General features: G+C 38.3%; 1 protein-coding gene across 3 annotated transcripts in view; it reads right to left on the bottom strand.

The window, feature by feature from the left end:
• IMMP1L (inner mitochondrial membrane peptidase subunit 1) overlaps positions 1-15,536 on the bottom strand; it is a 34,430-nt gene that overhangs the window by 4,433 nt on the left and 14,461 nt on the right. The window contains exons 2-6 of one of the 3 annotated variants that reach the window (XM_082058947.1): positions 14,525-14,657; positions 13,662-13,750; positions 12,688-12,814; positions 3,451-3,493; positions 360-2,638 (exon numbers count right to left, since the gene is read on the bottom strand). In XM_082058947.1, coding sequence (XP_081915073.1) covers positions 2,553-2,638; positions 3,451-3,493; positions 12,688-12,814; positions 13,662-13,750; positions 14,525-14,629 — 450 coding nt within the window. In that variant the 5' untranslated portion in view covers positions 14,630-14,657 and the 3' untranslated portion in view covers positions 360-2,552. The other 2 variants (XM_082058945.1, XM_082058946.1) reach the window with 2 other exon arrangements.

The raw sequence follows: 15,536 nt of genomic DNA, 5'->3' as shown, positions 1-15,536 counted from the left end.
GATTTGGTTTTCAGAGGCAATGACTGCACAAAGAGTGCCGCTCAAATAACAAGTCCTCCCTCAAAAAAATAAACCCACTATTTCTGAATTCCCCTTTTACAGCAAGTGGCTGGTGTGTTGAAGCTTTCCTTTACATTCGCTTTGGCCACACAGTTAAGGACAAAAGTTTAATACCTAACACCCAGGCATTAAAAATTTATTAATGAAACTGTTTTAGAAACCATAAATATATATACCTTAAAACAAATGCGTCCTCTTATCAGTCCATAAGGAACAGGTCCATAGCACCTGGAGTCTGTAGAATTCCTGAGATTATCACCTTCTAACCAAACGTGTCCTTTAGGCACCTGTGATTAAGCAAGATTGAAATGTAAAAAGAACAGAATGGTATTAAGCACAGTTTGCTGTATAATTTTCTGATTTCTATGTTCTGTATTTCATGACTGTATAATGAACTAATTTTTTATTAAATCTAATAAGACAGTGCCAGATTTGGAGGGATGAGAAGGAGTGCTCCAAAGTATCTGTTCTATCATGTGCTCAAAAAACAATGGTTTGCAACAAAAAATCCAAAATGAAGATGTAAGAGGTTAGACCAATGTGACAGGGTCATTAATTTAATAGACTTCAAAAGAGGTCATTAGGATGTTGACTGAAAATCTGCCCTCCTGTCGCAGTAACAGCATGAACAGGGCAGCCACACACTCATCAACATCCTGGGGCCAGCACCAAGGCCAGACCTGTTAGTAGATTCATGATGAACTAACTGGTAATTGATTGTGACATCAATTACGAATAATCTCATCATTTTATCGGAGTAGGCTTGTCAAAGTTCTAATTAAGATCACAGTTCATTCTATGTGCAGGCAGAATCCACAACACATTATATTGTAATAATGATGATCACAAAACAGCAAATCCCTTTTTATAATTTGAAAATTAATGATGGTGACCTTATACTATATGACAAAGACCTTTCATTGCCTATATATATAGTGCATTAACTCTGTATTACTTACCATAGATTCATGGCATTCACAGACTGACTCCATGACAAAATGAAAAATAGCAACATAGCTTTATTAGTTACCTAAATAAGGGTATGAAGCTTTCATATATGACAAAGTTGCTACTGCAAGTCTTAAACTAAGATTTCAGCTTGGAATATACAACATTATGGTTTAAAAAAAGGAAACATTTCAGATATAAATAACCTCTACACAAGTTACCAAATAAAAAACTTAGTAATTATTTTTCTAATCTGTTTTTGCTTCTGAAATTCCAAACCAGGCTGAAAATGTAAAAGTAGCAACATATTCTCAATCTATATAATATTTAACATGGACTTTAACATACATTTTTTTCAAAACCAAATATGTACTTGAAATATTACTATGCCCACGGTTCAGAGAAAAATGTATGGAAACAGAAAAAGAAAAACCCACTTTCAAATGAAACTCAGAGTTTGAGCAGAATAAACAATGTTTTAGAAAGAAACCACATGGACTCAAAAACACAAGAGCCAACATCTACAGGAGTCAAGGATAACAGACTAAACAAAATAAAATGCCACTCTAGTAGTAAAGTCTGGATGTAAACCATGAAAAATAAAACCAGGTCCCCCAGACAAACATCTGAGGAAGACGCAGTTGAAGTTGTTGGGACTGCGAAGTCTCTGCCCAGGTAACGCTTGCTGGGAACCTCATCTTTAAGAAGCTGTTTAGGCTCTGGCTTAGCCGCGCTCCTGCCTGCCTGTTCCCAGAGCAGGGCCTGAGGATGGCACCACGACCCAGCGGCCCTGTCCTGGGCTGTGCCAAACGTCTGAGCCATGGATCAAGAGCCAAAGTTTGTCTCCGACCACAGCAAAAAGAGATGCTCATCATGGAAAGCACACGTGAGCCCGTCCATCTTCTCCCAACTAGCCTGTGTTTCTCTGGTCCCCAGAGCACACACAGTCCTGCCTCATCATCACAGAATCCATATGTGGAGCTGCACACCAGCAATATGTCTAAACCCCTTCGAAACCTACTGGTACTATTTCCTTCAACAGTCCTCTGTGTGAAGGAGTGCCACCTTGTTTGTTTTAAACTGATCTGCTGGTTCTATCAAGGTCTTTTACTTCTTGTTCTCCCAGTCCTTAGCACAGGAATTCCATCCTTGGCTTCTCTGCCACATTGCTCATTTTGCAGACTTTCCAAACTGCTGGCACGTGGGTAACGGACACTGGAACAGGCTGCCCAGGGAGGTTGTGGAGTCTCCTTCTCTGCAGACATTCAAATCCGCCCGAACGCTTTCCTGTGTAACCTCATCTGGGTGTTCCTGCTCCAGCGGGGGGATTGGACTGGATGAGCTTTCGAGGTCCCTTCCAATCCCTGACATTCTGTGATTGTGTGAAGGCTGGTTGGCTGCAGGCAGGTGACTCTGCTCCTCTTCCTCCTACCCAAGCAGCTTCGCAAACGAAACAACCAACCAGCAGTCAGTTTAAAATACATAAATGTTGAAAAACTCTATCCAGAGTCAAATTATTTGTGTAGAATATATTATACATCTCATCACATATGGACAGTTGTTTTTGATAGGTCTCCATTTGCTAATGTACTGACATCTGTTATTTTCCTCACATTCCGTGGTATACAGCCTATTTAGAATTTCCGGCAGCAATTGTTAGGTTAGTTGGATTTTCATCTTCACTTATTCACCGTGTGTGCACCTAAAGCCATCACTGTGTCCACATCTGACACCTGAGTTTGTTTCTCAGGTGCGTATTACAAAGCAAAGCAGTGTTCTGACCCTTCTGGTGCAAACTCTCCTGTCCTGCATCTACCAGAACTACAAATCAGACATCAAATTGCTGACGCTCTGAAAGACTATCTCAGAAAATATACTAACAGGAGAAACACGAATTACTATGAAAGGAAGATATTTTTAACGAAATCAAAAGAAAACCCACATTAACATTTCACATTTCTGGAAAAGCGTCAGTTTTTGCGATGTGCTGCTGTTTCACACCAGGACACCACCAGCTCCCCTTCTACTTCACTGGTTCCCACACCTTCTCACTTTCACCCATTCATGGGCAGAACATGAAGCTCATCTGTTACTATGTGAAATAAGGACCCACTCATAGCACAAATATATCTAAACACTTCTTATACCTTCCCATCTTTCTTCCATGCTCCAAACAAAATAATAAAGTGCTTTTGCCACTTGTCACCTATCAGTTACTACTTCTAATACTACTACTACTTACTTGCCTAAACAAAATGGGTTTAGTTTGCATTCCAGATAGAACATTTGCAATAAAGTATGTTCATGCATCCTGAAATTCACCACTTACAGTAACTTGCATAGTTCTCCATGGAAGGTATGACAGGACCCTATACCTCTAAATTTGTCACTAAAAGTACTGTCACAATGTATGATTCATCCAGAGATAATACAGTATAATACCTTTGTATGGTGCCTGTCCATCATCTAGGCACTTCACTACAACCTAGAATTAAGAGAAGCGATAAAAATCACATGAATTACATGAAAATGTAAAACCAAATACCAGTGACAGGCCATAATCATTAATTAAAAAAAGTTGTTTACACCCCTTTCAAATAAAGGCTAAAGCCAGAATCCTTCAAGGGTTTATGCACCAAGATATTTCTAGACCACATCACTCTGATTTCAGTGGTATTAACATATTGAATAAAGTTAAGTTTGAGTATCAACCTTTGCAGAATCGGGACGCAATATGAAACACCTCAAAGCTACGCAAGCGCAGCAGCTGGGCATAAGTTACCTTTCTAACCAAAGAAAAAAATTAACTATTGAAACCTTGTAGTAACAAATGCCTCGGCAACCCTTGTGCCTCTGGTTTTGTGCAGATGATCTGCGGGTTGATTTCCAAGGAGCAGCAGTTCTCAGGCAGAACCGGTTATCTGGGGTGCAGCTCATATGCATGAGAATCCAGGACACGGATCAGACACACGACTCCTGCCCCAGCTCCCTTCCCAAGCTCTGAGGGCTCTTGCACAGGAACAGGCAGATCAGAAAAGCAAAATTATCATTTAGAACAACTGAGCTTGTAGCAGTAACTCCGTTTCAGCTCAAATAAGCATCTTTCACTGCAACAAACTGGCTAAATTCTCAGGGCTGTTGTCATTTCCTTAGCAGTAGAGTTAAGTGGCAAAAGTTAAGTACAGGTCAAGTATTTGATGCACTTGCATAAAATATTACATAAATGTGGAAGGGCTGGGGGAATCAATAAAGATTTATATTCTTTTGGACTTTTTACATATACCAAAGTTTGAGTAACCTCACTAACTTCAAAACCAAGAGAGGAGATGCCTGTGCTCTAGGATGCACATTAGCTGGCATACTAGAAAACTAACACACTGCAAATAAGAGATTAAATTATCTGCCTCAAAAACATCCCCAAACCCAACTAAATGATAATAGGCTTTTGTGGTTTGGGTTGGTTTTTCTGGTTTGGTGGGGGCTTATTTTGTTTTGCGATTTTGGGCGGGTACTAAAGATGAAGAAATATGGATTTTTAATAAATAAATGGAGAATTATAAACATGAATCTCTCACAATCTCTTGGAATTCCAAACAGTCTGTGTTTGTCAGAGAACACCAGCATGTACAATCAGCTGGGAGCAGATGAGGTTTGAACTTTGCTAAGGTCACAGGTATTCACATCACCTCCAGCAATATCAACGTTTCCAACTTAAGAACAACTTTAAATCACTCCCATCTTTTCTTTTCAGTCCAGAGGTTCCTTCTTGAGCTATGATAAGAACTAATCTCAGTGCTGGACAAAAGAATAAAGTCTGCAAGTTCTCATCTATCCCTACTAAGGTCTATTTAAGTGCCTCCTACTTTGGTACAAGCAACAAATGTAATTGCTTCATGGCCTGCGGGTGTTCACTTAACAAAAGAAGCTTTTGTGAATAAACCACAGGTGTTACCTTTCTTGATTAAAGTGAAATATGATGAAAGAATCCACAATATCAGATGACAAATTTACTAAATACTGATTAAATTGCCTTATTTAAGTAAATTGCATCTAGTTAGGATAAAATATACACCATAGAAATGCAGGAGTTTGTTTTATCACTCTATACTTAAAGTCTCATATAACTATTCCTTAATCCTTTATTAATTCAGAACCAAGAGTGAATAATGCTTAACAGATACTCTTTTTTTTAATGATCCAGTTGCTCTAGGCACCATTTCTGTAGGTTTATTGTAAATATTGTTTATATTAAGGCTACCACCTATATAAAACCCAACAACATTAATTAGCTCAATATTTTCAAAATCAGCATAAGCATTTACATTTCCTTTCTGTGCTGGTAAAAGCTATGACATGGTAACAGCCACAATGGAGCATTAACAGTACAGCAGATTGTAAATCAACATATTCTAACTATCACTTAAAGGCTGAATTACCTGGAATTTAATACTTCTTAAAATAATAAAACAGACTGAATTTACATTAAATTCATAGGTACTTCCAAACAGTTTAGCATTTTCCTTTTATTTACTGAACGGTTTAAGCTGATTATGAATAAGACGTGATGTACGTGGCCCAGTTTGTTCAAATATACATATTAAAGAGAATACATAATGATCTTGGTCCAGCCAATTAAAAAATGACAATGAAACACTAATAGGTTTTTATACAGAAATTAGATTTACTGTAATGAAATATTTATATGATGAATTCATTCTCTATTTTAAGAGCCATTGTTTGTTTTAATAGAAAATTTATAAAAATATATATGAAGACTTGTCCACCTTGAAGTTTTGAAATCAGTTATTAATCAATATTAAAATCACATCACCTTAATTGGTAGCAATGTTAAATCACATACTACAAGGAAACCAGGGCATATGAACTTAGATCACTATTATAGTGATCTGCCAAAGCATTAATTGGTTATCTGAATGTTTGTTTGTTTTCTAACCATTATTGCTCCTTCTACACTGTAAGGCACAAATAGCTGCTGCTCTTCCTGAGCTCACTTACGTGGAACTTCAAAGGTTTGATCACTGCACTCACTGCTCCATGGGAATGGTCACAGAATTTTCACATTAGGAATATTATTACTACTCAAATGAAGAAAAGATGCACTTTCTCTCAGTATCACTGGTTGCCTGTTGCAAAAGTTTCCAACTGCATTAAATAATCATTCAAACACTTACATGCTTTGTTTACTTCTATAAATATTCTCGTTTACTATTCAGATCTAAAGTATGTTGTTAAATATGCTGATCTGAATCAGCCTGAAAAGCTATATATCCAATTCTAAAAATCTCTAGTGGCAACTAGATTTTATGTATTATCAGCCATCGCTCCTTTTCTAAAAATATTATCAGTTAAAATTAAAACTTAATAACATAGATGATCTTTCGAGGTCCCCTCCAATCCCTAACATTCTGTGATTAAGAAAACCTAGGAGCAAATATTACTGTAATGAAACATAATGCCCAGATTTCGGACACACTTTTTACAACCTCTCTCTTTGCATGAAAGCAATGGTTCTCTTTTCAAAATAAAATCACTTTGCTTTAAGTAGCGAAAAAATATCTGAGCTTTTTAATCCACTACAGTTTTGAAATTTTCATCTTTTATAGATGTTCATAGGCCAAAACTTTAAAAATCCTCAAATCCCGTAACTACATCTAGGAACTCCTGAAGAAAAATTCCAAATATTTCCGTGATTCATCAGTCCAGACTATTATTAGCTTTCTTGATCTATAGAAGAGCAATATTTTGGAGGAAAATATTGATTACAAAGCCAGCAAAGATTACTTAGCAGTTTGCATAGACTTTTCTCACAGCAGTCATTAAGAAGGATTTGATTCTTTTCTTTTCCAGAAAACAGATGATGTAACAGGGTGACCCTAAGGTGTAGGTTTGAGAACAGAAATCCTACAGGTTCAAATCCCAACTGGAATTTACTGGTTGAAACACAAAAGCCATTACCATTACTGGTGTGCCCTGGACAAAGGCAAACCTGTACAGATGTAGCTATTGAGCCTGGTAGCAAAAATGGCCAATAAACACCCTGAGTGGGGTTAAGGAATCAAAAGTATCATCTGCCAGCTCAGGCACAGTGACCTGGATCTCTGCTCATTCATCTAAGGCCTCATCTCTGCGTGATTTGACCATTTACAACAACTGGAAGGATTTAGCTAGTACTTATAGAGGAGGAAAAAACCGAGATAGGTCCTTCATTCAGACGCAAAGCTGATGTAGGCAGACTAAAACTGGTGCTCAAAATCCTCACCAAGTCATCAAGTAGTTGGTTTCATCATCCTGAACAGCTTCCTAGAAGTTATTAGTGAACTTGGCGCAGAGGAATAACAGAATCATAAAACCCAGAAGGTTCCAACTGATCTGACCAGTACAGCCAAGACTCTATTCCAGAGAGAAAAAGCATCTAGTGCTATGAAGTCAAATGAGTGATCTTGAAATAACTTTCCCTCAAATCAATGAGGAGATTTTTTTAATGGCTTTTCCTTCAGAACTGAATTGGCTGAACAGAAGAAGTGGGGCAAGGTGTCAGAGCCTGGGCAGTGCTGTCCCCACCCCGGGGTGGCTGCGCCCACACTCCAGGCCAGCTGGTACGGGGCAGATGTCTCATCTTGGTTCAGACCATGGGGAACCAAGAGCTGTTAAAGATGTAAGAGACCTCAGTGGGAGCTGATCCTGGAGCTGTGTTTGACCCGAGCCTCTCACTGCTGGGCCCTGCCCGAGCTGTGGTGCAGACATGTCCATGGCCCCCCCTCCCCGAGCCCACAGCCACCAGGACAGGCTGTGCTGAGCAGCACCAGTGCTGCTGGGTCAAGTCTTGCCAATTCTACATTTCTGAAACATCAGTAATAAAACTCCACAGGTAAAAAACATTGATCCACTTGAGCAGAAGAAACCCTGGAAACATTGGGAAGTAGATAGATAAATTTTTTGATGTTTCTTTTCCTTTGAATAATTTAGTTTTGATTTAAAATTACTTCTCAAAAGAATTCAGGATTAGCTCCAGGGATAAACTGGGATATAGAGGGATCTGCAAACTAAACAAATACATCAAATCAGTTCTCCTCTCCCACCATTTATCATACCTGCTGCTTAAAATTATGGTATAACTTTCTCTTAAGCTGGTCAAATGCTAAAACTAAGGAGTAGGATATTTCCTTTTTCCTGAGCAGCAACTATAAAAACTTAGATGATGACCAAAATACTGAACCATTAGTGTAAATTAGCTATTAAGATACTAAAGACAAAGGAAAAAAATGGTATTTTGAGAACTTTATTTTTAATTGCTATTTAGGATCTTTTGAAGAGACTATGCAATGGTATTGAGCTCTCTGAAATATCAAACCACTCTTCAGTGCCTTACGTTGCGCATCCAGTCTGTAGTACTGTCTAGTGATTAAAATATTGTGTTGTTTACATTAACATCATTACATTATTCTTGGTACCCACATAATATTCTTACTGCATTTGACAAGGACTGTTTAAGAGTTAATAGCGCTGCATGAGGCCACTTCTCTCATCTGCAAACACAGTAAGATGCATTATCGTGGGAATTATGTTAGCTCTGGAGTTAACCACAGGATGAAGAGATGCCATCTCCGCAATGAACCTCGTTTTAGCACAAGGTAAACATACTTCCCCCACATCAGCGAGTCTCGCAGCATTAGTGGTGTGTTGTGATTGATCACCAGCAGAGTGTTGCTGAGATATGGATTTGTATCTCAGCTTTTTATCACTGTGACTTGCAAAAGGCAGTTCCTTATTTACAGACTCTGGCTCTATTAAGTGACATTATTAGGTACTACTTTTGTTTAAGTGACACAAAGGCTTAGCATATTGGTGGTTTATGACATACAAGCTGTTTTAATCCGATGACTTACCCCTCACTTTTTCAATTTGTAAATAGGAGCTGCAGCACAAGAACATATGGTACTAAAGAAATTAAAGCTAAAGTAAATGGCATTAAAACAAATTCAAATATAACAATAGAATACTCAATCTGAATTATAAACCTGGATCTGTATTAAGACTTTTAAAAACAGGAAATAAAAACCTGAATATGAAAATTAACCTTTCAGGTATTTGGTTTTTTTTAAAGGCCATTTCAGGCATTTACTGTGATTGAATAACTTCCTTACTAACACTCATTATTGAGATCTTATAGTTAAATGAATAAATCAGTATAGATATTTTTTAATAACTGAACCTAGGTCGGAATACCACATTACTAAAAATTAGTTGTTTACCTTGTTAACTATTGCTTCTGATACAGTAAAAATATGTTATGAATTCTTAAATGTTCATTACAGGAAATACACTTGCTTGTATCTACAAACACCACCATTGAGCACAAAACCAAAAAAGAGCCCAGCAAAACTGCCAGCCCAGTGCTCACATTCCATACCAAATATCAATAAAAAGGCAGTGCAACGAAATAGTACATTTCTCTAACTTTGTAATACTATAACACCTTACTCCAAAAACTAATTTCCTTGTCCTTTTCATGTAAATAGGAAGATTCTACTCATTCTGCAGATAAGCACCAACCTATGGCATATGAAGCATCATGTACCATAAGGGGTCCAAAGCAAAGATGTTCCTAATGTACTTAGATTTTAACTTAAGCACATGCTTAATTTATACCAATCGATTTTTAATCTACAGGTATCTACTTGGTTTTCTGCAGCAATAAATTATCTCCTCTGTGTAATCCTACAGAGAGCAAGTTGTAAACAGAGTTGTCAGTTTTCACATCTCTATATAAGCCATCCTGAGAAGGATATTCATGAATGAAACAGGATTTGAAACAGGATCCGATTTTAGCAATCTCTTAGGCTTCAGAATAAGAGTCATGTACGATAAGTGCTTCCAAACACAAAAATCCTTAACTTAAAATCTAAAATACGCCAACACTGACACAGTAAATGCAGACTAACTGTGTTAATTCCTACTAAGATGACTATAAGGATTCTCCTTTTGAGGTGAGGAGAAGAAGCAGCTTAGAGGTGGTTCCCCACTCAGCCGTGTTCAGTATGTTTGTTGTACGTTATTCTGACATCTCCAATAACTTGCAAACTCATCATATCTAACCGTTAGTTGGCAAACAGCAGCAAAGAATGAGACAGAGGTTCAAATACCCAATTCAACAATATTTCTGGCATGGGATAATTTACTGTACTGTGTAAGTTTGCAAACATGACAACTATTCGCTATCAGTCCCCAAAGCAGAGAGAAGGCAGTCAAGGAAAGCCGGGCACTTCACTGACATGAAAACAAATGATCCCCCAACTTTCCACACTTTTGAGTCACCGCTCGGAGACTTCGCAGGTTAAAAAAAGGCAATTAGTAGCCTAATACAAACAGCACCACTCAAGGCAAAGTCCAGGCTTTGCTCCATTGAGAAATGCCTGTGGTTGTACGGTCCCCCGGCAGCCTGACAGCCCCGTTTGCGCTGCTGGCCCTTCGGGATCCCGGCCAAGGCCGTTCCACAGAGTTTTGACAATATTTTTTATTATCAAAAGCCCAACTCAGGGTTCTCAGGGAAGTACCAACAAAACAAACAGCCAGTTCTCTGTACATCTGCGGCTGCTATTTGCTTTGAAGAATTTTGTGTTTGAATTAAAAGCTGGTACACAGTGGTTCACTAAAATAGGGAATCTGAGTAGACAGCTCCCTGAAAACAGACACATCTCTTCAAGAACAATTTACTTAGTGAGTAATCCAGTGTAAGTTATGAGCATAAAGTGCAGATGCCTATGTTGAGAATATACTCTTCTGTAAAGGAAGTGTCCCCTGAACAGATGGAAAGATCTAGCTCTTCAACAACCACTAAAGATAGGAGGAAAACAGATAGGCACTAACAAACGAAAGCATTTCCATTTAGATAATTTCTCCCCCTAGATACAAGCGATGATGTAAGAACTAAGAAAGCTTGGATGTCACTTTGTTGTATTGCCACACATTAGCCTTTACAAAAAACATACACAGGAAAACAAGAAGTGGACCCTGCATCCCTCAGCCTCTCATTCTCCTTACGCTTTATATTAAAATTGAAGACAAAAAATCTTATGCCAAGGGCAGAAATTTTTCTGCTGAATAGTCATTGGATCACCTCAGGGTTTCCAAAAAGGCTGCCATCCTCTTAAGTACAAACCTTTCCCAAACTTCCTTTCCAAGACTCAGATAAGTGAGGAAGATGCTCAGAGTAATTCAGTTTGCATCAAGCAGCATACACAGAACTCAGGTTTCCATTACTGGTCAGTCTGCTCTGGGAAACTCATATTTCCTCTAAATTACTACTCCTATAGGAGCTGGAAAATTTCTTCAGCTTGGTAAGAAAGGTTGGTTGGAGTCGTATGGTTGGGTTTTTTCCTTGATTAATTGGTAACACAATTTCATCTATGGAAAAAAAACACAAATGCCCTGTCTTCCCCTTCAAAACCTAACGGAGAATGAGCCCCCTCTTTCTGCCCAGGGGTGACAGCGGTGTGACAGAAGCTCCAGTGGCACTTGATCAGAAGGGCAGATTAGAGGCAGGAGCCTGAAATGTTTTGCCTTGGGACTGGAGTGAAAGAAACAACAAATTCAACCTCTCAGAACAGAGTATGAGTGGTGTCCTTACCTTCTGGTTCTAGGTCTTGACTAAATCCAGACACCAAATCTAGACACAACATTGCCAAGAATTTTGTCATCGGTTTTAATAAGGACGGACTCCAGCTGCTGCATACAAAAGCAGCAAGGGTACCTGAAGGGCTGATGATGATACTGGTTGTCCTTACAATAGCTAAACTCTTTAAAGGATTTATCTATCATAAATGGTACCTGGCTGCAAGGAGAGTTCCATGAAATTCTCCACCTTCACACCACAGGACTTAAGCCATGGGCCTCACATCAATTCTTCTTGCGGTAATTGTGAGGATGAAGTGGATATGAAAAAGCAACAGAATATTTGTCTTTTAAGATTTAAAACACCTGTGCAAAACCTGATGTCTCCACAAGGTGCTGAACAGAGGTACTGGTCAAAAATGCAATTTCTCATCATTTTTGTAATGATAGCCTAAAAAAGAAGTTGCTGAAAACACGTTGTCACAAATCTTTCTTAAATTCTTGAAGCCTGTCTGCACAAAGTAAGCATTAAGAATATTTTTTCCTTTTATTTCATCTTGTACCTGACTTTTTAGATAAGTTAGAAGTACTACCTTTCCAACCATACTCAGAAAAGTTACAATTTTGTTTTATTGAAACAGAGAGATACACAAAAGTATTATTTTGAAAGCAAAATCCTCAAAACCACTGCAAAGACAATTTTTTCACTTCTTACTGTTTAAAATACAGAAACAGTTTTGCCTTAAGACCTTGAGTCTGCCATCAGTAGTGCACTTTGTGCTGAGAATTTTAGCATCTTCCACCAGAGAAGACGACCTAAGCAAAGGGCAGAGCAAAAATATCATCTGCCTACACTTCCTACAGAAACAAAAGACACCAGGAACGACAGCTTGCCATAAACAGAGCTTACAACATTTTACTGTACATACAGAAGAAGAAAGAATAACTTACGAACATGATAAGACTCAAATACTGCAAATCCTTTACAAACTACCAAGCCTATTTAAGTAAGCATTAATTTACAAAGCAAGAAACTCTAATACTTACATAGCTGTGACTCTTAAGGAAATCTGAAGGGTTGCTTGTGCAGACTTTATCCCCTTCCAAGCCAATTACTCTTTTACAGATATTTGATTTGGGGTCATTTGGGCTTTTCACAATTACAATATCTCCTCTGAGAGGAAAAAAAAACAGAAACAAAAACAAACAGAAGAACTCTAAGTACAAACTATTTGGCTGAATACATGTACGTCAATGTGTATACTTCAAAAATATTCACATACATTCTTCTGCTGGAAATTTTTGTGTACAATTTTGTGGTGTTTTTTTTCAGTTTTATTCACAGTGTCTTTTTACACACAGGGTTTTTTTATCTACACTTGGAGACATTATTTGTTACTTGGATCATTTCTAAAACATATAAGAACACATTTTAATTGATTCTGTGTTCTTAAATATCACTGTTCAAATGTTATTCTTCCAGTGAAACTTCAAACATCCGAGTTTGTAAGACCTTATATTACTTATGCCTCCTGATTATACACACTGGATTGTACAGTCAAACAGTCCACAACAGCAGGGGTGAGGGCACTGAGCCTCCTGGGCTCTACAGCATAGTTATAAAATGACACTTGATAAACGGTATTTACACCATTTGGTCACTTTGCTAACAACCCACCTGCGCACAGCAATACCTACAGCTTGGTTTTCGAGATGAAACTGCTTAGAGAGGGGAAGTTACAGTCACACAATAGAACTGGTATAGGGAAAAAAAACAAGGGGAATTTTTCAATTTTTTGGACAAAGCTGTAAAAGTGATGTGGACTTTATCCTAAATGAATCCTGACAAGTTGCTCAGTGGGCTGTATGTGCTGATTACTCTGGCTTCCATCACACACAACGAGAGGAGACTTATGAAAAAAAGCACAATTTAGAAGCAGAAGAATATAGGGTAAATAAAGAACGGATAGACTGCAGTTATGAACTGAATGTAAAATCTAGTCTAAAAAAGAGAAGCGTACTTTCGAATACAATAAAAGTGGCGGCTAAGGGTCTCCGAAAAGACAATATCAGAATTTTGAATGGTGGGTTCCATTGAAGGTCCAGAACACTGCAAATTAAAAATAAATGAGAAAAAAAAAATTACTATTTCCAATTACTTTTATCTAAAATACATTAATATTCAAAGTATTTGCTAATAAATTAGAAAACATGTAACGAACACTTAAAGTGAGATCCTGCTATGTGTAACAGGTGGGGGCAGCTCATAGGGCATCTCTAACTGCTGCAGCTCCGGATGCGCTCAGGACGGGTCCTGAACCACACGAGGTGCTACGGGCCCCTGCAGATTTATTTCTGTACCCCATCTGCAGGGAATTATTAGGAGCAGCACCCGGAGCACTGCGACCTGACCCCTCGCTTCAGCCTCTGCAGAAAGGAATCATCGCAGAAGCTGCAAGAGCAGCTCACGGCAAAAATCCGCTACGGCCAACAGCAGCTTGTGCCACGTTTAGAAACAGGGAGGAGGGGGAGGCAGCATCGAACATCCAGAAATCTGCCCAGGGTTGAAAACAGAAGCATTTCCTATGGCATTATTAGGGACTGCAGGCTTTCTGGAAGAATGTACGCTGCAAAATGCTTAATCACAGTTTCCCATTTGGTTCAGTGATGCCTCGAGCACTAACTTAGCAAAAAGGACAAATGGCTGAAGTAGAAATGACTTCATAAAGGCCGAGCCTACGTTCAAAAAATGAGGCATTTACTAAACACTTTGAAAAGGCTTAAAAAAATGATGAAGAAACCTGAAATATTGGCATTATCACACAGAATAATTTCAGTATCATAGTTTTACTTTCTTTTAAATGGCATGAAAAAGAGAAGTTACCACAACAATTCCTCCAAGGTACTCAAAGGCACAATGCGCTATGCAGCCATATTGCACAGTGTAGCCAAGAAATCGAAAGGTTTTTCCTAGGGCATTGCGAAGCATGGCACAGTGTTACGTCCTTCAGCTGCTTCTAGTCTATAGTAAAACAGAAGAATATCATTTATTTGATAACAAACAACCTAAAGTTTACAAAACTATCTTTTGTATCTAACAATTGATGGAAAATATTTAAAAAACAAACAAACTGAATAAAACCACCAAACAATCAGATCTATGTGAGGAGATGAATACAGTTTAAACTCAAATTAAGCAGTTTTTAATTTACTATGCAGAGCCTTCCATGTGTACAATCTATTGATCCCTCTCACCAGCTCACTGGTGAGATTCAGTTGAGTAGGAGCTGAAACAAAAGAAAACAAATAATAATTTAAAAACCCCACCTTTGCCAAATATAGAGAAACTAATGGGAGAGAACGGTGTCAGTGCTCTCTGCTGACCCCACTGAGCTTCTACTCCAGGCTGTGGCCAGGCTTACTTGCCACATGTCTAAACACCTGCAATAGTTATGAGAACATCCCCCCTTCACCAGGTTTGGCCAAATGGAATCAGGAAAGCTGTAATCATCCCTCAAAATGCAGGCTTTGATTCCTGACTGGGCCACATACTGTAACTCAGATGCAGTTATTTATTAAATAACACATGATAGGGTTGTTTTAATTGTGTGAAGATAGTGCAACTTAAATCACTGGTTTTCTTCACGCACTAGTATTTAATGCTGAGCACTCAACAGCAAAACAGAGAAGCATCAAACCGTCTGAAGTGACTTGAAGATATTTTACAACTGAAATTACATTCAGAAAACTGGAGCAATCAAGTATTCAACCAAAACCTTAAAAGTGAAATGACAATCAAGCAAATGAAAAAAGGCTTGAAGAACTAGACAAAATTAAGGACAGCGGAGTCCTCAATGGCTTGCCTAAGTAAGACTACACTAGAAAAAGAACACAGT

The sequence above is a fragment of the Streptopelia decaocto genome (genome assembly GCF_964273445.1).
Source record: "Streptopelia decaocto genome assembly, chromosome: 7".
Classification (NCBI taxonomy): domain Eukaryota; kingdom Metazoa; phylum Chordata; class Aves; order Columbiformes; family Columbidae; genus Streptopelia; species Streptopelia decaocto.
The sequence above is the reverse complement of the archived record's forward strand: the minus strand, read 5'-3'. Positions and strand labels throughout refer to the sequence as shown.